The 25,739-nt window shown below is 37.4% G+C and overlaps 1 protein-coding gene across 5 annotated transcripts in view; it reads right to left on the bottom strand.

The window, feature by feature from the left end:
* The window catches only part of TASOR (transcription activation suppressor), a 34,474-nt gene that overhangs the window by 2,740 nt on the left and 5,995 nt on the right, over positions 1-25,739 (bottom strand). For 2 of the 5 annotated variants that reach the window (XM_027805169.2, XM_027805191.2), the window contains exons 2-19: positions 23,703-23,848; positions 22,514-22,606; positions 21,564-21,636; positions 20,162-20,253; positions 19,665-19,823; positions 18,206-18,333; positions 17,474-17,505; positions 16,688-16,793; positions 16,144-16,247; positions 15,929-16,032; positions 15,609-15,681; positions 15,418-15,492; positions 13,031-13,747; positions 10,810-11,252; positions 7,675-7,813; positions 2,073-2,896; positions 1,234-1,356; positions 505-664 (exon numbers count right to left, since the gene is read on the bottom strand). In XM_027805169.2, the coding sequence (XP_027660970.1) occupies positions 505-664; positions 1,234-1,356; positions 2,073-2,896; positions 7,675-7,813; positions 10,810-11,252; positions 13,031-13,747; positions 15,418-15,492; positions 15,609-15,681; positions 15,929-16,032; positions 16,144-16,247; positions 16,688-16,793; positions 17,474-17,505; positions 18,206-18,333; positions 19,665-19,823; positions 20,162-20,253; positions 21,564-21,636; positions 22,514-22,606; positions 23,703-23,848 (3,591 nt within the window). Of the gene's footprint in view, positions 1-504; positions 665-1,233; positions 1,357-2,072; positions 3,020-7,674; positions 7,814-10,809; positions 11,253-13,030; positions 13,748-15,417; positions 15,493-15,608; positions 15,682-15,928; positions 16,033-16,143; positions 16,248-16,687; positions 16,794-17,473; positions 17,506-18,205; positions 18,334-19,664; positions 19,824-20,161; positions 20,254-21,563; positions 21,637-22,513; positions 22,607-23,702; positions 23,849-25,739 lie in introns of all 5 variants that reach the window. The other 3 variants (XM_014280953.3, XM_027805185.2, XM_027805177.2) reach the window with 2 other exon arrangements.

The following is a 25,739-nucleotide window of genomic DNA, read 5'->3' on the forward strand; positions in this document are numbered from 1 at the left end:
CAGAACTGAGCTGCTTTTTTGTAGGTCAGATACCGAACAGCGGTATCCGCATATGTAAAAGCTCAATTCAGTCATAGGTGGTCTGCCTTGCTCAAGTATCTGTTTAAAAAACTGGTAACTTTGTTAACTATTCCATTTCAAAAACAGAAAAGGGGGGGGGGGGGAAGTGTAGTTTTTCAATATTTCTTTCTAGCACATTTCTGGATTGAGTAGTAAGGAATAAAAGGTTCCACATACATAACTACACAGTGTAATGCAAACTTAGAAAGACAAGATCTCCAAGTTCACATGTTCCCCAGAAAAATCTTATCCATAAAGGCCACTGACGTAAGAAACACACTGAATTAGCTGAAGTTCTCCAAAAAAACTCACAAAAATTAGACAGAAGACCTGAAAATGAGAAGACTTGATTCTTCACTGCAGTAAGTACGGCCACTCTCCCACATACTAAAACATGAGGCTTTTTTGTCAGCGTTTTAAAGCTTCAGAAAGCACCACACTTACCTGTACTGATGGACTCTGGCTTAAGGACAGATTCATCTGACACAACAAAACCACCAGACACAAACAGTTCATTGTAAGTGTGATTTTTCACATCATCCAAACTATCGACACCCGCAAAGCTGACACAACAAAGCCTCTTCAAAGTTGCTAAGCCAGGTATCTGTTTAAAAATGTTACAAACAAGATGTTTGCCAAATATCACGCACAAAAAAAAAAAACCCAACAGAACAAACTATAGAACTTTAAATATCAAACTACAAAACTCATTTTCAATGAATTATCATTTCTTCATCCTGCCTTGGGAAATGCTGTCTCAAAAATACTAGAGGAATGAGACAATGGAAGTTGAGCACTTAGAATAATTTTACTTTCTGCCCAGCACAGGTTCATAAGCCACAGCTGTCAGGACTACCCATGGTAACCTGACAGCTGCCTTCACTTGCCATTAGAGCATCACAGAACAAGAAGCAGAACTACTCAAGCCTCTACAACTTTACAACTACTAACAATAAATATGTATTAGCACGTATGTGGAGATGGAAGAAGTTACAGGTATACAATGGAACAATACTAGGTATTTACCACCATTTTTGTTTCTTCAAACAGCAACTAAACACAGGGCATTCTTTAAATGCTATGTTAGAGGAAAGCAGCCTTGCTCAAAATGAGCTCATCTCACTATGTTTTAACAATAGGTTTCTATAGAACACATCTACTTATGTGAAATACCTTATGGATGAGGTTGGCAATGTCTTCATTTTGGATAATTATCAACAGTTTATCTACAGCAGCTCTTCTTTTAAGGAACTCTTCTGGATGGCACTCTGTGTTACCTAACTTTGTAAGGTATTCCTAACACCACAAAAAGAGAAGATGGTAGAGAAAAAGTGAATAGGAAGTTCAGCCAAAACAATCCCCACATGATGACCATGGTAAGCAAGTTTTCCACTCAGATGAATCTCAGAGGGGCTGGCTTCCTGGTCTTTCCGATACATCAATCGGAAGGATGCAGCAACACACGAATAGCCTGTTCCAGCCAGTCAAGTCATTCTTACAGAATCGCACATAGATGGCCAACTGACAGTATCAGAACTGCGTGAGTGTTCAAATAAAGCCAAAAGTTATTTCACTTTCATCTTACACAATTAAATACAGAAGAACAGTAATCTCCAAAAAGTTACCCACACTATTAACTGAAGGGGAAGGGAAAACAAAAACCCAAATTACTCACACTGACTTTTCATATATTCTTTTTAAAACAGTAGGCTATCGCATTTTTGCCGTTGTTACCACTTTTCTGTGAGGCTGTCCCCAGCAGTATCTTCAGAAAGAACCCAACTACAGCCTGTTCTGCTTTCCAACTATTTGCAAAAAAGCTGAATATAAGCAAGACTACCTCGGAAGCTCAACCCAGAAATGAGACAGGACAGCCTGTTTTCACAATTCAACCTTTTCTGAAACAACTTTCAGACTGCCTTATGTTTGTAGTCCAGTTTCATTCATTCTGATTTGAAAGGCGCTCTATTCTATTTTAACACTATAGAGCAGCTGCACTGAAATATATTTACCTTGATTTCTTTGCAGAGAATGCTTTCCTCCTCTTCATGAATATAAAATTTCACAGTGTTTTTCTGTACATCTTTAATAATTTTGACCAAACTGTTAAATACTTCAGGTTTTAACTGGCTTATAAAATCAGAAAGGACTGGTTGGGTTGAAATGTTTGCGTTCTCTGGGGATTTCTGTGTCTTTTCTGGTGGCTCCATCAGATCACCACCGGAAAAGGTCTGATCAGATGTCAACACATCCTCAGTTTTAGCATTCACGTGATCTACTTCATCCTTCATTAAGGGTAAGCTTGCCGAATGCTGCTCAACAGAATCCCGATTTTCCACCACCACAATATTACACAATGGCTCTGCTAACAACGCTGTGTCAGAGTCGCTGCAAACAGGCAGCGTGTCAGGTGGAGGATTCAGTGCAGTGTTACTAACCATTTCTGCCGATTCAGGACTACAATAAATTGGTGGAGTATGCCTAATGCACGAAGACGACAAAATAACTCTATTCAACTTTTCACTCAGTGTCTCTATATATTCTTGGACAGAAATCTCCGATGCCTGTAGACAGATATATTCAGAAAGTCTCATTATCCTCTCTCGGGGAGAGAAGACTGGTGTGGACATACCACTAACATAAGCAATATTTTTTTGATGCAAAATTTCTTGAATCTTTCTTGCAAAGAGATTATATTCTTCTAATAGCGTAGTCTCTATTACTGCACTAATGGAATGCTTAGTTGTAAAAGGGTGATCTGATAGCCCACACTGATCTTCAAGTTTCTCCACTTGTCTTGGATAAAGTCCATCTTCTGCTGTCCCCTTTTGTGTGTCTGAAAATGGAGAGTATGGAAACTGATAATCAGAACTTCTCTGTCTATTTATTACCCGGGGATCATTAGGAAAGGCATCCTTTGGCGGTAAACACACGAGCGGTTCTTCTGGTGATTTCAGACCTATATAGGAAGAGTTAATCGTCATCTCATGTTTGAAAGTCACACACAACTGGTACACTAAAGCCTCCAAAACCGTTTTGAAACAGCATTGATGCTGTGCCTCCCCCACCCATCAACTTAAATCCAAAGACTTCATAATAAAAAATTTAATAGCTCCTAAGACCGTAAAACAATAAAATCAAAGTATGCTCAAAAAGCAGAACACAAGTAATTTTCCCAGAGATAACTTATGATTAAGCATAACAGGAACTGCCTTAATTAAAAAAAACAAAATCAAACTAGAAATCAAGCAGGGTGACAAGTTACTCAAGTATTTCATTTGCTACTAGGTTATAATCCTCAGACTTTGGAAAGGGTTGCTTTAGCCACACACCACCTTGTGGAATTAAGCCTGCAAGCGGCATGTCTGCTCTTGCAATTGAGAACAGAAGGGGTTTTGCTTAAAAAGGTAGGATGTAAGTTTTATGGTAACTATTGATACACAGAATCAGTTACGCTGCAAGGAATGCTGAAAGCCTCTGGTAATCCAAATCTCAGATCATTTCTGCAGCACTCTGTTTCTTCAGCATCCACATTCAAAACCATGGTTTGGTTTGGTTTTAAACCAAAAGGTAACACTTTGTTGTAACTAATGATATATATACATGCATATGTGTCAGAAACATGCAAGTATTTCAGTATATGTCTATTCCATAAATACTTCAAAGTAGGTTTTCTTTCTTGGTTTTGAGATGGTTTGTTTGGTTTTCTAGTTTCTTTAGGTGTTGTGTTATTGTTAAAGCTAACAGCCATTAAACAGAAAACCAGACTTCCAGAACAGAAACAATAACCAAAATAGTATAGAGAGTTTTTAAAAATTAGTATTCTTTTGGAATACAAAGTAGCCTGTTATATTCAGTCCCTAATTGGATCATGTCTATCCAGATCTAACAGGAAAACATCTGCCACTAACAGCATCCCTTTTTCAAGGTGACGGTATCACCTTCGTTACTTTATGCCAGTAGAAGTACACAGAGAAACCAGAAATGTGGTTCCATTTTATTTTCCTTGTGAATTAAACTGTATGTCCTTTCTTCATCCTTCACAGCACATCCTTTGAGCCAACCCAAATTTCTAGTTTTTCTTTAAAAGCACTAGACAGATACACATCAGGTTATTCCAATTAGTTCTATTCTTTTTTATTTCAACCTTTTTTCTGTTGCTTTATACATTCAGTGTTGATCTGCACTTTTTGCATACACAAGTATATTAATTTTAAAAGATCTAAGAGCTCAGTACCAAATTACAATGTTAACAGAGTAAATTTACATTTAAGCTCATTTTAGACACAAGGTACTTAATGTTATGTATCTCATTCTTCTTGAGCTGCTCAACACTTACAAGCTGCATCACTATTGTGAAGCAAGAAATTCTGTACTATAAGCAAGTCTTAGTACAAAGATTGAATGCTGTACTATGGCTTTAAATTTTGGGCTATTTTTATAACTTCTTACATTTTAATACAGCTAATCAGTTGCATACCAATTTTAGCAATGAATTTTTGTTCTGTGTCTTTCCTGTCTGCAGCTCTGATACAGGGAAAATTTCAAATCCTAAGTTTATTGAAAAAAAAAACCCAATATACAATCCATTTATCCTGATTTGATGGAAAGTTTCTGTAACAATTATATTAGTAAAAAAGTTTTCAAGACATATATGATTAAAAAAAAAAAAGATCAGGTTGTTCTTCAAAGGTTATTATTTAAGTTTTCCAGAAATAAATTTTGTTTTAAAAACCAAAAACTTTTGTTAAGCAGAATTTAATCAGGAAGATACACTGCTGAATATGAAATCCAAAATGTTTTCTAACCTGTAAAAAACAGAATTAAAAAAAAAAAAATAGAAGGATGACAAACTAAGGTTACCCTTATTTTAATAGAATTCGCTGAAGGTGGCATCCTTCATAGATCTACACCTTTCCATCACAAGTCTTCACAAAAAACAAATGATTGAGCAAGGAGCAAACCCCAAATAAACAAACCCTTCAACAACTATTGAAGTATGATTTATGATTTCAAACATACTCTTTGTTAGTAATACCTTGTAACTGGATATGTCAAAGAAACCAGAAAAAGAACTGCCTGAAAACAATCTTGGAAAGAAGAGCTGTTGAAGAGCTGCTGAAGTAGTCCTCCTTGCAGATAAGAGTCAGATTCTTCACTGCTTAAGAGAGGTCCTTCTACAGTGACTCCAGAAAGAATTCTTGGGTAGATTTTGAAATCAGAAATTCAACCACCACCTGACAAAGAAAGCCTAGAACATTCTGCTTCTTCAGATCCAAGATGAATGTAATCAAAAGCCATCACTTTTCAGAGTGTCTGTTAATGCATTGATCTTCTCTTACAAGAGAAAGAAGAAAAAGCAAGAACACCATTTTCGCACTTAACGTCTAAAGCCAAAGAAGAGTCTCAAGTTCAAGCCAAAACTGAGTTAGGACAGGTTTGTTAAACACACGTGCCCAAGTCAGCTTTCAAAAATACAATTCGGGTTTGCTTACCATTGTCAGAAGTTTAGGTTACATACTCATGCAGAAATGAACAATGACATGACACAGAAGCAGTCCAGATGAGTTGAGGACCTATGAACATCTATCTCCTCCGACACGTTCTGATGTCATCGAGAAGAAGCAAGACAAACCCCCAACTCCTCAAGTCACCAAGTATGAAGAGTTAAGTTCTTACAGTAAGTTTAGCTGATCGTGACCTCTGTATCAAAACGTATTTGTGTTTAAAAAGAAAAAACAAGAGATTGCTAATTTGGCTTTCTGCAATTATGCAGAGACGAAAAAGGACTGATGTTCTCCAAATTCCTTTCTATCGCTACCTTGCTACAAAAATGAGACATGGAGAAGCCATCAGATTTAGAAAGCAATCATTTTCTGAAAAGAAAACGGCTTCCTTTAAATTATATTACTGAATTAATTTTAATACCCTAGAATAAAAACTCAAAGCCCTCCAGAGGATACTATACAGGAAGTTATGTCCAGTGAAAAAATCGAGTGCCAGTAGCCCAAAACACTAATGGCTCTTGTGACTCTCCTGCAGCCTTCTCTAAGCACTTCAATAAAATGAGTCCACTTGCTGAATAGTGTATTACTGATCTAATTTTCTGATGAAAACCGAATACCAGGTGAGAATATGAGCTGCTTAATATTCAGGCCATAATGACTTATGCAAACTGTCCCATCCACTCTTCTCACCTGTTTATTTGTCTTCACATTTTTACAGCTGATCCTCCTGAACTCTTCCTACCCCTCCCGAAGGACAGCAGCAGTTAGCATCTGTAGGGTTTCCTGGTGTTTATACAGCATTGTTTACATCACCACGTTGCAGACCTAGTCAATACTTGCTGCAGCAAGAGCTAATCTGAAGAACTAATGTCACAGGAACTCAAGAAATCCAGTGATGCTCAAGACAATCTCTTTCATCTCTAGAGAACAGCACTTCTCCCTCTCAGAAGACTTCAGAAATTTTTTTTTTTCTACTAAGATTTGCAGTCCCACAGATGACTGCGACATGTCAGTCAATTGGCAAAACCTTGCATGGACTCCCACATCCAGCATCTACAACGTATGACAGTTTTTAGATGCTTAATCACCCACTTAACTAGTTATCTCAGCAACCATATCCTCATCTATATGCACAGTAGCTGTTTCCTCCAGGATTAAAAGAACAATGTCCTATCCAAACAACTTCACTGTCTCCATACTCTGTAACAGCAAAATACCAGGATAGTTTTTTGATGTTTGCCCCTTAAAGAAAGTGGAGAAAATGTTAGCCAGAAATACTCTGTCATTTCATCAAAAGGCCTATGAATGCTGCGAAGGGAAACCTGTTTCACTTGCCCTCCTCCCTCCTCAGTCAAACAAAAAAGAGCTGCTGAACTACACAACTGGATGGATATCAGAAATATCCAAGAGACAGATTCCAGCATTCCTGGAACACAATCAGACGTCAGTAAGTTTTTACTCAGAGAATGTAGTTAAATTCTATCTGGATTTAGTCACGACCACTGCTTTGTAGCCTTGACTTTAGAGCTTTTGATGACTATTCCTATAGCCATTTCCACATCCTTCAAATCCAGGCTTTTATGCTCTCCCAAGACTTGACGCTGTTGACTCATCAAGAAGTAGAACCAGAAGCTGCTTCTGTAAAATTACTTAAGATGTAAATGTTTAGACAAGGACAAAGACTTTGAAGCACTTCCAGTAGAAGAGCCTGATGCAATAAGAAGTAGGCTACTTTTTATATGGAGAACACATTTCTCATTATTTTTCTGGATTACTAGTTGCAATCATCCACCCATCCAATCTTTCAGCAGAACCTAGGAAGTTCAAACACTGAATTCAAAACACTTGCGCACCTCACCAAATAAACACTCAAGCATTCACATTCCTAAATTGTCAGTACGTAGCCAAAGCAATATTCTGCACCAGTATCTGTTTTCGCCCAGCGGACTCCTGTATTAATCAAGTATCAGAAACAACTGCCTAAGCTATATACATGCTTGCGTACCAACACATGACCTAAGAATGGGATCTATGAAAGATACAAACCTTTAGAACATGCTTTCGATCAGTCCTTGTAGTAACTGTTAAAGAGTTAAACCCACCTTACCTGTAATTGGAATAAGTTTCCAATGCATTCCAACTTCTCCTATATTATTTGAGTTGGAATGTTGCCTGCGATATACATGTTCTACAGGTGTACTATGACAGGGACTGCAGTCTTCAAAAGTACTCCCAGTGCTTGCTTCCTAAAAAACAATAAAAATTCTCAGCTCAAACCTTTTTTTTTTTCTTTCTTTTTTGGTAGCCATTAAGCTTTTACATTCTGAACAGCTGACAGTAAGAACACACCTGAGTTCACCAACCAACTCAAATCAAGCTTGGAAATGTTTACATGAGGTACTTACACATTTCATTTACCCATTTGACAATTTCTGAGACTGAAATCTTCGCTGATGGTCTATCATTAAGTAAACAAGGCAGTCCTGAGCACATGCCTCAGAGTACAGAAGCTGAGTGGGGCAGGGAGGAAAGGAGGCAAAGAGGGGAAAAAAATTAGGAAAACTGTCTGCTCCTTAGCCTTTTTGAGGGTGTTTTCTTGGTAGCTGACTAAAGCCATGAGACGGCACTACTGAGGAACCGCCTGCAACTAGCCTTAAGCCCTTGAACAACCCAATGTGATCTCATATTCCAGATAGTTAGAAGCAAAACAGCACAGAGATCAGACGTAGGACAAACTCTTTCCTACTCCATGACTTAGAAATGGCTTTGTGTAGAAATGTCAGTAACACAGAACAACCACTCTGTAATGTGACTGAGCAAGCTGCTGGGGCACTCCGAACCCTAAGCAGAAATGCCAGAAAGGGTGTTCCGCCAGTTACATGCTGTCATGATAAGTATGCATGGAACACGTATACAGCACTGCAGCCAGCGGTTACACAAAGAGAGCTAGGGATGCGTTTAAGTGCTCAGAATTTTTCAGCTCTGCTCGCACCAAAACTAAAGCCAATTCCACAACCACCTTTAATATCCATCGAGCATTTAAGACCTTCCACTATGCATATTTCTCAATGCTTTCTCACTCAGACATTGCTAGAGGGACAGAAACAAGCCCGTCACCTTTTGCACAGTACAAGATGGGAAAATGAGGATTGCATGATCCTCACGTGCATAGAAGTAAGGAAGATTTTCCTGCCCTATAAAATGTCTACCACTATTAAAGCAGGAGAGAGAGAATACACTTTGAAGAGGCTGGACCAAGACCAATTCCCCAAACTGAAGCAATAGCTACAATTAGAGCAAAAGGATGCTTGATGACTGTAAGGCAGTAAGAATCACTTCATTGACCCTGAGGTATTGTCACTAGAAAAGGTCACTAACTCATACAGAAACAGTCACCTGAGGTAAGTTGTTGCCATTGGGGTTTTCTGTTTGCTTTTGAGATAACAGTCCACAACCATAACCACTATGTTTTATTAAGACAAGAGAGACAGGCTATCATTAAAAGGAAAATGCTCTCATTCTGCTTTTCTAGAGTAACTACTGATCGCCTGTGGATAAACAGTCTTGTTTAAGATACCTCCAACCAACTCCAAATACAAAATACAGAAAATAAAGTGAATTCTGTCACTTTCTTGCTTATGATGAGAAAGCAACAGGTGGAAAAAGGTCTTGAAATGATAAAGCCTAGGACTGATGTACTGGGTTTTAGCTTGCATTTTGGGGTGCATAAGCTTATGCAATTCTGGGTGCATAAGCTTTGAAAGAGATTGTCTCAGCTTACAACTGGGAAAAGCCTGGTCAAAAAAAGGCTCATTTCTGCACCAGAGATGGAATTTCACAATCATGACAAGTTGTCACATCTGAACCACCTATCAGTTCTTTAACCTAAAAAGGTTAAAGACTAAATAGTACACTGTTACCCTGGTTTCAGCTGGGATAGAATTAATCTTCTGAGCAGCTGGTGCAGTGCTATGGTTTGGATTTGGTGTAAGAATGATGTTGATAATAGATGGTTTTAGTTGCTGCTAGGTAGTGTTTATACTAAGTCAAGGACTTCTCAGTTTTTCAGGCCCTGCCAGCAAGAAGGCTGGAGGGGCATCAGAAACCAGGAGGGGACACGGCCAGGACAGCTGGCCTGAACCAGCCAAAGGGATATTCCACACCACAGAATGTCATGCTCAGTGTATAAACTGAGGGGATGGTTTGGCCAGGGTCTGCTGATCGCTGCTCAGGGACTGGCTGGGCATCGGTCAGCAGGTGGTGAGCAATTGTACTGTGCATCAGCTGTTTTCTTCTTTCCTTTCCCTTTGGATTTTATTCCTCTCCCCTTCTCCCTCCTTTTCATTACAATTGTTCTCGTTATTTTATTATTTTTTTAAAAATCACTAAATTGTTCTTATCTCAACCCTCAAGTTTTACCTTTCTCCCAATTCTCCTCCGCATCCTGGGGCCAAGGGGAGCAGGGAACGAGTGAGCAGCTGGGTGGTACTTAGTTGCTGGGCTGGGGTTAAACCACAACAGTCGTTAATGGCCTGCTCTGCAGCCACTGCTGAGCGCGAGTCCATATGGAACAGCAACTATTGCCTTATAAGCCGCTTTTGGGCAGAGTAACAGCTAGGCAATAACTATGATGAGGAACTCTCAAATCCCTCCCTAGCCAGACTAAGAATCACCCAGAAGCAGGAGATGGAAGGCAGTGTGCAAGCTGTTACAGTAATACTATACTTGTTCCATGCAACAGCTTCACAGACTGCTAAAAAAAAAAAAAACCTACCACCATAAGCAAGGTGAGAGCCAGAACAGAGGATCTTTTTTCCTACAAGAGGTAGATGACAACTGCAAGGCTTCAGTCTCAACAAACATGAAAAAACACCCTCAAATACAACACCCAGCCACAGAATGACAGAAGCTTTGCTGCCTATCGCTGGAACAGCTGCCTACGGCACTTACTGTAAAGCTAGCGAGGAAGACTGACCATGGCTGCTTTCCATCTTTCAGGTATTCTTAACTATAATTTCATTACAGAAAGAGTAGACATAAGGAACCAGTACACACATCTTGAAGTTAAGAAAATTTCCATATACATTCCTACCAAACAGAAAAGCTTCTTCACAAAAAAGTGGCACAGCTTATCTATGTTCACCTATCTAAAAAAATAGTGGGTTTTTTCGTTCAGTCTCATAGTTTTTATGAAAACAGCACATTCATTATCAGCATCTATCAATATGGCAGTTTCACTTACTTTTAAACGTAGCGTGTGTTCAAGGCCTACTTCATTAGCCGAAAGCCGTAGATCAACATCAAAAGGGTAGGGCAAGCATGCCGCATCAGTTTCTAGTATCACTGGGCTCTGTGGGTCCTTAAAGTTAACATTTTCAGCCTGAGCAGTATTAGGAAGCGCATGATCATCTTTGTCCTGTGCTGGAATGGATTCATATTCATATTTTTGTCTCATATCCTCTTCAATTTCATCAGTGCTTAATCCTAAAGCTTGGTTTACAGACTGTGCCAACGATGAATCCAAGTGTCCTGCACTAGCTAGTGTTTCTAAAAGCAGTTTAATGAGGCCATGCGTGTCAGTAACAGCAGGGTCGGATACATCTTGCTGCCTCAAGTCAGTATCATGTCCACCAAGACCAGTATTAACTGAGAAAACAGAGTGTGGCGAATCCGAGGTTCTGCCCCCTTAGAATAGGGGGAGGAAGGGAAAAGTAATCCATTACTAAGTTTTAAAACGAAAGCAAAACCAGACCCAACCCAAACACCTGCCACATACCCACAGTATCCCTCTTTAGCACCAATTCATACAGTACACATAAATTTTTTTGCTAAGAAAATAAAAACAGGTAGATATTGATAAAAAAGCAATTTCTAAAACTAATAGTCTTCCCCAGACAAATCATCACATTTTTTTAGATCATTTAATATCACACTATTTTATGCTTTAATAGAAGTCACATACTATGTTCTATGTATTTTATGGAAACCTTGGAAAATTCTCCATCCCTCGTTGAGAGAAAAAGATTAGTTTGAACAAAATATTTACTTCTCTCCATCCTGTCACTGTTGCTCCAGAAACTGTTGAGTATCTTAATGCTTAACCTCATAATTTATCTAAAACTAAGCATAATTCTAAAACCTTACCACGCCTATTTAAAGTAAACATAACTTCATTATGTTTATTAATTATTATTATTAAAATAATAACAGGGTTATTATTCTTCTACTTATCCCCTTGGACGAGTAAATACCACAGGTATTCATATTATCCTTGGGAAGAGACAGGCCAAGGAACTACTTCAAGTATCTGATGAACGCCTAACTCATTTATCATACATGGAAATACGGAACTGTAAGTGCTGTTTGACTAATAAAAATCTAATCATGTTTAGATACTTAAGCTCACAATATTTAGGTAAAATTTTTTGCAAGATAAATTACTTTTATGGTTATATAAAAACATGGAATTCAAACAAGAGACAGATATTGCTGTTTTGGTACCCCTGAAGGAGTTAAGTCAAAATATAGTTTTAAACAGATACCATTTTGATTACAGCCAGGCAAAAATGCATTCACATATTTTACATTAATAATCAATGTAAAAAGACCCTGAAGGTTCAGACTTCCAAGCAGGAATCCCACGTTGCCCACCCTCTGTCCCCTGCATCCACACATGCCAGTATCTTTTGCTTCTCTCAAAAGGGAAACTTATTCCTGTGATCAGCCACTCCATCTTCCAAAGTGATTCACGTACACTGAGAGTGACTGGTGTTTGATGCAAATCCCCCTCTTCATGCCACCCTTCTCCCCAGTCTTCCCCCTTCTGAAGGGGGCCTGTATCACTGTCTTGAGAAAAAGGTCAGGGAAACAGAAATCAAAGTAGTTTTTTTGGCAGATCTTAAGTATCAGATAGTATCTGTGATAAATATCTGAAGTTTGCATGTAGATGATTTCACATACAGAATAATGCAATCTTAGGTTGTTTCCTCTGTCCCATTACACACATTACTGGCTATTTCAAACTTAACTGTACTCATGCTTAGAAGTTTATTTCTCCCCTTAAATCCAAATTTATTAGGTATTATATAGGGTATTGGAGCCATAAAGAAAGAATTACAGCAATGCCAGAAGTCAAACTCTGCAAGAGACATTATGATATCAACTCTGCTTAGCCTTTGGACAGTTCCACAGCTAAGCTAATTCTTTGGAAGTCTGCCTTCCTTCCAAGGAGGCAGCACAAAAGCGGCTTCCATAACAACTCCTGTTACCTTGCCTCCTAGAAAAAGGCAACCTACAGAAAAATAAACTTCATCTTCATTGATAGATCTCAGGGTAATGTTTAAATGAACCACCATGCGTTAAAATATCCACAGGATGCAAAAAATATTCCACCTATAAACATTACATGTTAAGTATGCTTTGAAATGCAATATTTAAAGAGGAACTCCAAAAGACATCCTTACCTTCATACTGACAACTATTCTCTGAAGGTTCACTCATTTTTAAGTATTTCCGCAAGTGTTCAGAATGTTTTTCCAGCTTCCTTTTCAGACCACTTTTATTTCTAAGGTCTTCAGAATCAGAATCTCCACCTACATTTTTTTTCCTACACTGGATTAAGTTAATAAGTTCTTTGAGTCTATCGGGATCATAATCTCCAGAATGAGGCAGTTTGTGCTTGGCAGCAGTGGCTTCATATTTTGCACGGATTCTTTTCCCAGCTTTTGCACTGGCAAATTCAGAGTCTTCTTCTGTGGCTTCATAATCTGAGATGGGACTGAACTGTTGAAGTTTCCAGTTTCCTTCCATCAGTTCCTTAGCTCTAGAAACAGGTAGTTGATATGCCTCACAACCAAAAATATAGTTTTGCAAGGAGCTGTCAATATGAGATTTATTTTTTGGAGCAGAATAAAGAAATTTTTTGTCATCCAACCGTGACTCATACCGATATAATATAAATTCTCTATATTTTCCAGAGCCACTACAGCATCTTTTCACATACTCATGTATATACTTTTCCACAACAGTATTGAAATCTGCAGTAGTGTCTTTACGAGACTGGATTAAAGCAAAATGTAGAGACTGAATAAACTTTGTGAATTCTGGAATGATTTCCTGATTTTCGTGCAAAACCATGGTAGCTGGATTTTTCTGTGTTCCAAATGGAACACTTTTTTGTGCTGCCATAGGAGAAAAGGGAATTCAGAATTAAAATCAAATCATAAAGCTATAAATAAATGATGACTAGTTAACAATATTCTGTATTACACATATTTGGTGAAACACAGTTTGGAGTGACTGTGGAAAAATAACGCAAAAGCCAAGAAATTATTTTTTTTATGAAGTAACCAGCTTTAAGGCCTACTTAAAAGTCAACCTACTCATAGTCATGATGAACTGCTCACTTCCGTAATTTTGTAATAGCCTGTAACCTACATACACATATAATTTTCAATTTAAACCACTTTACTGTCCCTTCTAGAAGGTGGCCAGCTTCAGAGGCTTACTAAGATTTACCAAGAAGCAGGCTAACAGCTCCCTGAAAGAAACAGGCCAAACATTACTCCTTTCTATGCAGTCCTGATGCACTCATTGTGCTGCTTCTAAGCTCACTGGACCTTTCTAAAGTGATTCAGCTTAGTAACCCGGCAGAAATCTATACAGTTTTTTCCCTTCCTCTGCAAAGCAATACAACTCACTAAATCAAAGAGATGCAATACAGGCATGTGCCAGGAGCAAGATTGTCCTGGGAAACTATTAGATCCTTTTACCACATCCTTGAAACAGCAGCTCAAGAAAGCACTAAGTTATATCCTTTTCTTATTTGTTTATTCACACTCTTCCTCTCTTCCAATCAGGCTGAAACTTTTCTCCATTCAACCACCTGAACACCCTGACGACTCAAGCCAGTTATTAACCTTGTGTCTGACAGAAACTGGAGCTCACACATCTTGGAAATGTCACAGCAGCAAGAACTGGAGTATTTTTAAGGAACTGGCATGCACACGCTATAATCTTATGTCTTTCCTCTTAGCCAATCTATAACTGATAAAGTTTTCACAACTGCTACTGAAATAAGAAAAATGTAAGGGGTTTATTAAAATAAGAAATACAGAGATAAGAATCTAAGAAGCTGTCAAGACTTAGGGCAAGAACCTCTTTGTAAAAGCAAAATGCCTGGAAAGAGTTATGTTTTGAGAGTATCACTTCTAACTCACAGCAGGCCAAAAAGAACTACATTCTGCTACTAGTACTACTCATTGCAAATTACAACTGTAGAAGATTCATACTTTGGGCTGAGACTATAAAGTCAAAAGTTCTACTACAGCCAAGTCCTTTCAGTCGTTTCTTATTACTTGGTTGTATCAATATGTTCTTTGCTCACTTACTCAGTTTTTGGTACGTATCTCAATTGGCGGCGGGGGGGGGGGCAGGAAATCACAGGTACATTAAAGACTTTCAGATGTTTGTCCTTAATGTTTTGATGGTTAAAGAAAGCCCTCAAACCTCTGAAATGCAGTATTATACTTTCTAGTATAACTCTATTCCTATACTAACACATAGATCTCTTGGAATAGCGATGCTCAGTTCTACTAAAGTATACAAACAAAAAAATCTGAACAAATTTTTACTTTCCCAGATATGAACAAACCTACCTAAAATATGTAGTGCGATAAAATACTTTTCTGAAGAAATAAACACTTCATGAAAACCATCACCATGACCATAACCAATGCAAACTGTTATTCCTGGTTTACACTGACACACCATAACACTAAAAAGTCTTCAACAGAATATAAACTACATTTAAATAAGCATGTACAGGACACTCAACAGTGAATGAACTTACCTGAGCTTATTACACCTCTAGGTTCTGGAAACAGAAACAATGCATGTAGCATGCGGGGCCATCCAGTTTGGTGGTCTACAACACAGGAAAATAGAAACAGCTAAGAAGGAGAAAACCACTATGTTTCAAAAGACAATCAAGTACTCAAACCCCTCCCCACCTAAAAAAGAAAAAACCCTGTGTATGCATACCATAAGGGGACATCATCTGCCAAGGAGAAAGAAGAAAAAGAAATCCTCTGTCCAGAAGTGGTTTCACAAGAACCTGTTTCCAAGCAAAAAAATAAAAAAAAAAAAGTATTCCTTTTCAAACTAAGACATCTGCTCACTACAAATACTCTTACTGTCTATAAGCTAAATTCCATCATGGATAGAGCAGTGCCCCAATATAATGCTTAAAGAGTACGACAGCTAAGGAATTCCAGCTAGACCATGGATCTTGCAGCACACCTCAATTACTAGTTAGTAAAATTATTTTTAAAAACGGGAATAGTCAAATCTGTTACACTCACAAGTTTCTCTTTCTCTAATTTTTGAAGTAACCCCTCCAAGTGACTACCAGAACGGGACTTCTCCACAACTTCATAAAGGCTACAGTACATGCCGTTCTTCAACACTGACATGATAAAAGGGTAGAAAGAGAAGGTTAGAAAAAAAGAAACAAAACTGTAATTCAGAAAACTTTTTAATATTCTGACTTTAAAAAAAATAAGCTAGAACTATTTACCTTCTTTTGCTCCTAGGTAAGTTTCTTTGTAGAACAATGCTGGTGAAATTTTTTTCTTCAATTGATCGATGCTCACAACTTTTTCAACCTCAAGCTTCTCAGGACTGGAGATGAAGTGTAGAAGGAGGAAGAAACAAAAAAAAAACCAATAAAAGACCTCTTTCCCCACCTCCAACCTTAGTCCTACCCTCATTGACCAAAGAACTATTAAATACATGCTCTTAAAAACCAGTTCCTTTGACTATCTCACGAGTCAGTGGTGTTTATTCCTGCAAAGCAGCGTGTGTCACTTGAAAAACACTCAAACAGAACACCAAAAAAAACCAAAACCAAAAAAAAACAAACAAAAAAAGAGATGCTGACAAAGTTGTGTGCACAAATGAAGAGCTCTGCACACACACAACTGAGTCTAGTCTGACATATTTAAAGCACCTAGTCAATCCATATTTTAGATTTTCATCTGAATATATCCAAAATTCATAGGTGTCTACTAGAAAGCTTTAACAAAGTAATACTTTAAACTTGTTTAAATGGTAATACTCACAGTTTGCAGGGAAGGAAAGGACATGATGCTGATTTCAAAGAAACATGGCACAAAAGTTTGCCTTTATTCCAAAGCTGTCCCCTCCATAATGTATAGTTAGATTTATCTAAATTAAGATGGAGAAAGAAAGACTTAAGTGAAGCCACTTGCCAGGTGGGACGGAAAAGGAATGGCAGTAAAGAGGCTGCTGAATGTCCAAAAGCCGTTTAGGAAAAATTTCGTACTAATACCAGACCAGCCAATAATATGTTAAATAATAAGTTAAAAGGTACCAGAAAGGGTGTTTACAATCCCATCTTGTTTTGACTTGCTTTGAGCAGAGTGAAGGAGGTTGGTATGTCTATTAAGCATGCCCTTGGTGCCAGCATCTGTGGAACTATATCCTTCACCTGAACTGTCAACCACTTTCATACATACTAATATTTTGCTTGAATGAGGTTCAAAAAAGAAAAAGCAGGACAGAGGATCATATTATTTAAGTACCATTGAACAGGAGGTTTGGGAACAGAAGGTAAGTTCTTACTGCACTGTAAGTAGAAAAGGAGGGGGAAAGAGACTTAATTCTGTTGAGTTCTGGTTTGTTGTGGTAAAAAGAAGATACACATTAAGGTGCCTGTTTGATCATCCCATATCATGATGGGACACTTGCAATCAGTATGGCACAGGACAAAACTCAGGTATACTGTCAGCATCACTGAACTAGTTAAGACAAAACTACACGGGGGAAAAAAGTCCAAAACCTTCTGTGTCTTGTCATAAAATCAATAAATTTCAGTGCATTCTCACCTGTACCTCTATCTGCGTTGAAGCTGTTTGATCTAACAAAAAGAAAAAAAAGACAGTATGACTGGGTTGAGACAGAAACTTCTGGCTAACAAATATTACATTAAGGATACTTTATCAGTCTTAACAAAATAGCAACACTGATAATTCACTCACTAACCTCAAGCTATTGCTGCTGCAGCACCTTGTGCTATTTTAGATATTCTGATAACTATTTTTAGCACTACATGGTCCAATCCCCACATGTGGATGCCCTCCCATCAGCATAGGTATCATATTGTATCTGTAATCAACTGCCCATTTAGATATTCTCTCCACAAGCAGTAAGATGACACCAGTGAAGAGTACAGTGACAAAGTAGACAGTATCTTTCAGAATCATTTTTTAGAATACCAAGCACGATAATGCTGCAAACATCTTTATGTCTGTGATTTTCCTCAGTTAAGCAAAAAAAAAAAAAAACCAAACCCAACGATCACTATACATGGATTCCACCTAGGCAGAAGGCAAGTAGGTGAAAAGAGCAGCAGAACTGCTTCCTACAGGGGGCCAGCCTACTGCATAAAACCGATTTTGTCACCTCTTGCTTGCATTAGAAGTATTTATTATGCCAAGTCCCTTTGACATGTCCATTCATTTCAGCACTGTTCAGCTACATCAATTCTAAGCGACTGCCAAGAGCTATGAATTCTTCGTGCTGCATGCAGTTCTTCCAAAACTCATTTCCTAGCTTACCTTGACGGGGGCAAGAATTTTGGTACTTGCACCATGTCATCTTTATAAGTAAATGAAACGACAGCATAAGGACAAACATGTCTTGGTCTTCGCCTTATCTCATCAAAGCCATATTCATAGAAATAGTACTAGAAAAAGAAGTGAACACAATGTTAAATTAGAAGTCTGGTAAACTGTACTTTGCAAATATACTAAAGATCCATGATCTTTCTTCACAGAAAGGTGTACTCTGTTTCACAGGAATAGCTTACAAAACACATTAATACAATGATTAATTATTTAAATAACCAAAGGGAGTTTGTTTGAAACCAGTTATGGCAAACATTAGCTGGTACATAAAATAAGTTTAAAATTACTATAATAAATCACATCTATCTTCCTTTCACCAACAGTCTATTTCTTCAAAAGCTGATACCTAAAATAAAGAAGCTTTTAAATGTCATTCTCATATGTATTTCATAATGCAATCAGTTAAGGTAATTTTTTCACCTTGTTCCTTTTTCAAACACTGACAGGATGGACACTACTTCAGGAGCTGATCAAGAATGAAAAAATAATTTTGCAACATTTATTTGAAAGTACATTCTTGATGAGGCAAGGGACAATTAACAAAAAAAAAATCACTGAGGAAAGTAAATATTTCTGAGTTTTGGAGCCTATTCTTAGTTCAGTCACAGAATTCTAACATTAAAAAACCCCATGATTTAAGGCAAGTTTGTAATGTGAAATAAAAACAAACATTCATCTTTAGCCATCTGATCCAGTGCCCAGCTCTGATTTACAGAAGTCAAAAGCAGCTGTAATACTGAAGAGAATGCTTTCAAGTAAGTATCCTAAAATCTATGGACTTGATGGAATAATCTGACTGCAACAGATTACTGCAGTAATGGAGATGGAACAGCTGGAGGGACAGAGATGCTTGAAATTGATTCCATTCTCTCCTCCCTCACCAACTCCCAACCTGACAATTTGGTAAGGGAAATGAAAAAAAACCAAAGGAAATAAAAAAAAAAGAAAAAAAAGAAAAACTGAAGAAAAAAAGAGGAAAAAACATTGCTGTTCTTTCCTAGCCAATGTTTCCCTTTCAGGGGTCTCATTTAATTCCCACTAGCCAGTTCTACTTTTACACTTCATACTCCACGTATCTCCACTCCTCCTCAACCTACGCTCTAGTCCCCATGTACATTCCCTAGCCATTTCCTATTCCACCGACATCCTAATCTGAAGGAAGTCTACATCAGGTTCAGGTATATATAAAGAGAAGCAGGAAAGGCCAATTATCTTGTTCTCTTAATTTTTAATACAGGCATCTGTGGGCTACTGCTAAACATAGACCCTACTTTACAAGACATGCTCAGTATTTGCTATATCTTCAGTGATTTTATCTCGATCATTTCAAAAGCTCTGTTTCTAAAGTTCTTTTATATAAGAAGTTAAAACATGCTCAACTTTCCCCTACCTGAGTAAGTTCATAGGCTCGATAAGCCAACAAGGAGGTGACTTTATTTGCATTCTTTGAAACATGACACTCATGCTTTGGTGTTGGATCTAATGCACTCTTTACTGTCGATTCCATAGCTTTCATACCGATGTGGTCATATATGCTTTTCATTTTTCCCTGTAATAAAGCAGAAGAACTGTAAGTATAAGCTTTTTCCTGAAAACTGGCAAACTGATGGAAGAGCAGGGAAATGAAAACAGGCCATTAAAAAAAGCCATTTAGAGAAATACATTATCTTCATACTTTCAAAGAGAACAAGACATTTTCACCTTTTATAAAAAAGTATTATGCTTGATTTAAGCTCAATGTCAGTATCAGATTTTAAAGCTGATACGGTTCCAATTTCTCTCTAAGCAGATAATTGTGTAAATGGAAGCTGAATGAGTTAGGTTAAAATCACCTTTATTTTATCAGTCAGCAATACAATCCTTCAAGAACAAGCAAGATAAATTTACCTTTATTACTTTAAAGACAATCACATCTCCAGTTGCTCCAGCTTCTAGAGGATTAGGCTGTAATAAATCGGCATACCTGGAGATATATACACCTGAGAGGAGTATAAAAATATAACAAAACCCCACATTACGTTGAATGTTAAAGCATTATTGGAAGTTTAAGAACATTACATGGGATTAAAGCTCAACATATATCAAACAATAAAGACACAACAGTCTTTTTGGAATATGATCAGAGAAACGTGTAAAGGCCATGTTCACAATCTGCACCTTCAGGACAGCAGAATAAAGGTTTACTTGCATCCATTGCAGTATGAAATACCACAGCAGAAAACAGACACTAGCCCAGCTTGAAAGGAGCGCACCCACATCACTGAAAGCATTGTGACCCAGAGGACAAGCCCTGCCCAAGGACTACACAAATACCGCTTTCAGGTGTTCCTTTTTTAAACAGCGTCCCACTGCACCATGTGGAGATAAGCAGTGAAGGCATCATTGAGAAATAATAGCCAGCTTTGGAACCATGAATTGACACTCAAATGGAAAGGTAAAATAATTTTCCTTTTCAACACTTCAACCATAATTTCACACATTTTAAGCCCTCATATACACAACTGTCATTTGTTGGTCTAGCTGACTACCTCAGGTGAGACAACTGTAACAACACAGGCAAGCACCCATTTTGCTTAGGTTCCTCTCATTCCAAGCCTGTATTTAGCTGCTTTGATAAACTGCTCCAGAGCCTTTACCAGCTAAAACAGTAAAACAAATAATGTGTTCATATACCTTTGTTCTGCCCCCCTTGCACCTGTTCTCATTTCAACATTGACACTGCCACCTCTGTCTCACATTAGTCTCACAGAGGACGACAAAATGATTTCTTACTTTTCTAATAGAAAAGTTTTCCAAGAGAAAGTGAATCTTGCACTTTCAAATCTCTTAACACCTTGTGATTCTTCCAAGTCTCTAATTTATCTATGTTTTTCTTGGATTTGTGAGTAAAGAACTTGAGTTCTAGCTACATCAATACTAAGCTGAGCTACTATTTCCATTAGGTATTTCTGAATGCATATACATGCATAGATTTACATACAAACACAGACAGGCACACAATCAGAGATTGCATTAATTCTTTGGTCTCCCAATTTTACTGGGAAGACATGATACATTGGTTTGATTTAAGCCAAAATGGGAATTAGGTCTTCCCTTTGAGAAAGACATTTAAACGAACTAGTCAAAAATAGATACATGTTCTGATGTCAATCAGCTTTGCTAAAAATACCTAGCTGTGATGTTCCTGCAATAAGCAATAAAAAAAGGACTGAAAGTTTACACAACTGCATCACATTATTTGCCAACTCATACCGAATAATACCAGCACATATCATGAAAAGATAGTTACCCATGGAAGGGCTGCCGAGAATTGTTATTTTGGAGTGGCCCACCTGCAGCCCCTTTTCGCAAATGCCTTGGATCTGGAGAACACACATTTTTTTAAACAAGTTTATCAGGAAAGCCAGTGTATGAACAGCACAAACAGTGAGAAACAATAATTACAGAATTTTGATTAAGCTAAAAAAAAACCAAAAAAACCCCCCACCACCCCCAAAACACTCCCAAAAAACTCTTACAAACAAAACCACCCAGAAGTATGACGACTCTGAGCTGCTGTATAAAGTGTTAACCTGTGCAAGTCACTCCGTATGAAGCAGTCACACAAACTCAACTGTATCTTAATAAAAACCAGCCTCCCTATACCTTAAACACACATTAAGAACGTTACTTGCTTTTAAGACACAAAGCAGAAGTAAACCTGCCAGATGACTGAATACTTAAAAAATCCTTGCACTGAAGCACAACAGAAAATCCCTTTCCATCACTTCAATTAAAAACATATGATCTAGAGACAATGAAGAGAAGGTCCATTTTTTAATATTACAGGTTACTTTCTCCTTAGGGTAATCCGTTCTTAACACTCAACAAAAAAACCCCAAAACAAACCAAAAAAAAACATACAGCAAAAAACAACTGCAATGAAAACATACAACATTGATTTTCAATTTAAAAAAAAATTAGCACAAAACAAAAAAACCCACATGCTCCAGAAAATCTACCCTTTTTTATAAAACAGAGAAGATACTTCAGAGACATGTAAATGGAGCACCCCAAATAGCAGAGAAAAAGGATTTAAACAGTGACATATCTTTCCCACCCCACCCTTCTATAACTTTCAGTGCTGAATTTTGCAAAAGTAACTTAAATATTAGTAACTGTCAATAAAAACAGTTTAAAACCCAAAACCTCTTCAATTGAAAAAGAGAAAGCATTTTATATACAGGGTTTTTTTCTTACCTGAGGTCGATCAACCATCAGAAATGCATAGGTTTCAGAAAGCTCTTTTTCTAGGCGACCATCAAATTTCAGCTCTCTGCGTTTTTCTGTGAACTATTATTACAGAAAGTTCTTAACACATGTAGACAGCTGACTGCTATCACATTCAAGTGTCTATGTTTTAAGGCCTCATCTACATTAGCAGATCCAAGTGTAAAAAAACATAAGATAATTTGAATCAGACTACAGTATGCTAAAATTAAATTTCAAAAACATTATACCTGTGGGAAATATTGGCTTAATCTGCAAAAATACAATATTATTTTTTAAGGAAAAGACACTCTTCAAACAAACCTGTGCATTAATGTTTGCAGCATAACTACTTAGAAGCATCCAACTCAATGCTTTCCATATGATCTTTGAAATTCCAGAAATAAGCCTTTATTCGCTTTTTAGGAGACAGATAATAAGAGATTATGTTGTGCATGTACTTTTGCAGTTGCAACTCACTTTTGAGGTGGTTTTCATCAGCTGCAATACTCATTAGCTGCAACCACGAGTCATAAACTTTACAGCAGCAGAAAAAAAAATGCTCCAGAATTTACCTTATAGTTTCACGATAATAATTACAGCAAACCAATTATATATTCTATTACTCCATACATTAAGCTTTTTGGCACTGGAATGGAAAACTTATTTCAGAGTTATGAAAGCAAGCCAAGGCTGGATTTAAGACACACCAGATAAGGTACAGCAGAAGCTTCAATCAAACTGCTCCACTTACTAGTTCAAGCAATCCACTCTTTTAGGTACTACTTCTTGGAAAACAAAAAAACTACAGAGACTGTGTAAACTTGGCATCAGAACAATATTTTAACCTTAAGTTTCACAGGAAGCATCAGGCCTTTCAAATCAGACACTGCAATTATCTTTCCAGGTTATTAAACATACATAAAAATTAAGAAAATTTTTGAAAACTAAAACCACACAGAGACAAGCGATGCCAAATACAATTCTTCTTTCAGTCCTTTTGAGTATCTGGCAGGCAAGATTTTATGTTTACGCTGTAGTAAACTTGCCTGAAAAATAGCTGCTTACATTTTTGGGGATGTGTTTGCAACTGAATATAAAGCACACAAGTAGAAAATAACCTCCAGTAAATTTCATTTGACTTGTACCTTACTCAAAGTGAAGCTACAAATATACTCACTTCCTTTTCCAAAAGTTCACTATGAACTAAGCTGGCTCTCTTGTAATTAAAATTGGACACTGAACTTGGTTCCAAGTAAGACGAATGAAGAATCTTCACAACATCCTCAAATTCTCGAGAGCCTACAGCTACTGGCTGAAAAAGTGCTATAAAAGAGAACAATTAAAATCATAAGCTCCAATATACATCTGAAAAACAATAAAAAAATTTCCAGTCCATGCATAAACATATAAACATAACAGTTTATGCATAAAAATAAAAGATTCATGATTCAATTTAGAACACAAAACACCTAAAATACTTGTAAAACATGGAATTTGGGCTAGAAAGTTTAAGTTAAAGTTGCCTAGAATTATAGCATCTTAAAAAAATGTTTCTTTACACTTTCTAAATACTACTCTTGAACAGCTAGTTCTCAGAAGCTTGTAAGAGAAGCACCTCAAGTCTGAATTTACCTTTTGAAAACATCTGATATATGTTGCAAAACACTGTAATTAAACTAATTAGCTCTTTTAATCAAGGACCAGGAACAAATTGCACTTCTAAAAACCTCAATAACAGTTTCATACCTTAGCCTCTCTTTAGAGCCCTTACGGCAGTTTTTGTTTGTTTGCTTATGGTAATTATGCTGAATATGAATAAATTCAATGCTGTCTTAAGGAGTCCAGTAAGCTCCTATAATTAAAAAACACACTGCCTGTGTTCATGCTTTATGATAACTGCTTTAAAAGGAAACCTCTTCATTTGCTGTTGCACAAATTCAAGTACTGAGCAAACCTTTGCCCGAGTTCACACGGTAAAGCACTCATCTCCCCAGGCTTCTTCATTTGTTTGGGTACTGAAAGTGACAAACTGATCAGAAGGGCAACCTGAGCATGGCCCAGCAGAGAATCTAAGTGCAGATTTTGAGAGCAATGTCTCAAAAAATAATACTCCTAGGGGAAAATTAACTAGTTCATTATGGCAGGTTTTCTCCTCAGGGTAAATTCCAAAATACAGAAAGCGCAGTATTTTTGTGGTATTTGCAAACTTCAGGCAGTAAGTATTTCCAGCAGATATGTCCAAGAGTGCTTTAGTTTATTTTCTTACAAAGGGCCTGTTTTTCCCTACTAAAACAAGCACCCAGACCATCACCACCTGAAGCTGCTAGAAGTTACAATAGTTAAGAATGAACTACAGTAGCACTAGTCTCATATAAAAGACAATCCACCATTACTCTAGCAGCAAATTAAATTTAATTACAACTTTAGAGTGAATCTTCAACTTCATTAAATAATATGGTAGTAGATTTAGATGATAATCTTTTCCTCATTTGCAGGAAATAATAATTGCATTAGCCTCAATATAAAATACATGTTCTAAATGAAAACTGAACTGTTTATCTAGTAAAAGTTGTATTTACACACACACTTTATAACGTAACACCATATCTGCTAACTAAAGTAAAGCAATGATTCCAACACCAGCAACAAGTAAGTGATTTTTTTAAGAGAGGAAGTTATGAAAGTGATTAAGAAACCGATCTTATATAACATCCTTTTTAGTTACAATACTTTCATTCTTGAAAGGCTGACAGCAAGACGGGACAGACAAAAGGTAACTGAAGTGAATGAAATTCTCAACTTCAACTTAGTATTACTAAGATTGAATGCACTATACTGAAGAAAGTAACACTTATTAGTAAAATATAAAGCAAGCCTACTACAGATACACATACTGGACAGCACCTCCTGTCCCACCCCATCCTCAAACACCACTTATATCTTTCTGACAAGGAGTTACTAAACCGTAGCATTGTAACGCATGAGTTTCACACATTGCCTGTTCCTCTTCTGTGGAAAAGGACCAGTTAAGACAGAAGGTCACCAATGCCAGCTGCTTGCCCAAATTTCCTGTTTCCTTCGCAGTGATTATTGTACCTCACCCCTTCTCCCTTTTTCCCCTCTAGAAACGCATGCTCAAAACCAGCCTATTTCTTCCACCTTGAGTCCAGGCAAGTAGAAAACTCTACAGGAGTAGATAGAAAGAGTGATCACA

The sequence above is a fragment of the Falco cherrug genome, chromosome 4, assembly GCF_023634085.1.
Source record: "Falco cherrug isolate bFalChe1 chromosome 4, bFalChe1.pri, whole genome shotgun sequence".
Lineage (NCBI taxonomy): Eukaryota > Metazoa > Chordata > Aves > Falconiformes > Falconidae > Falco > Falco cherrug.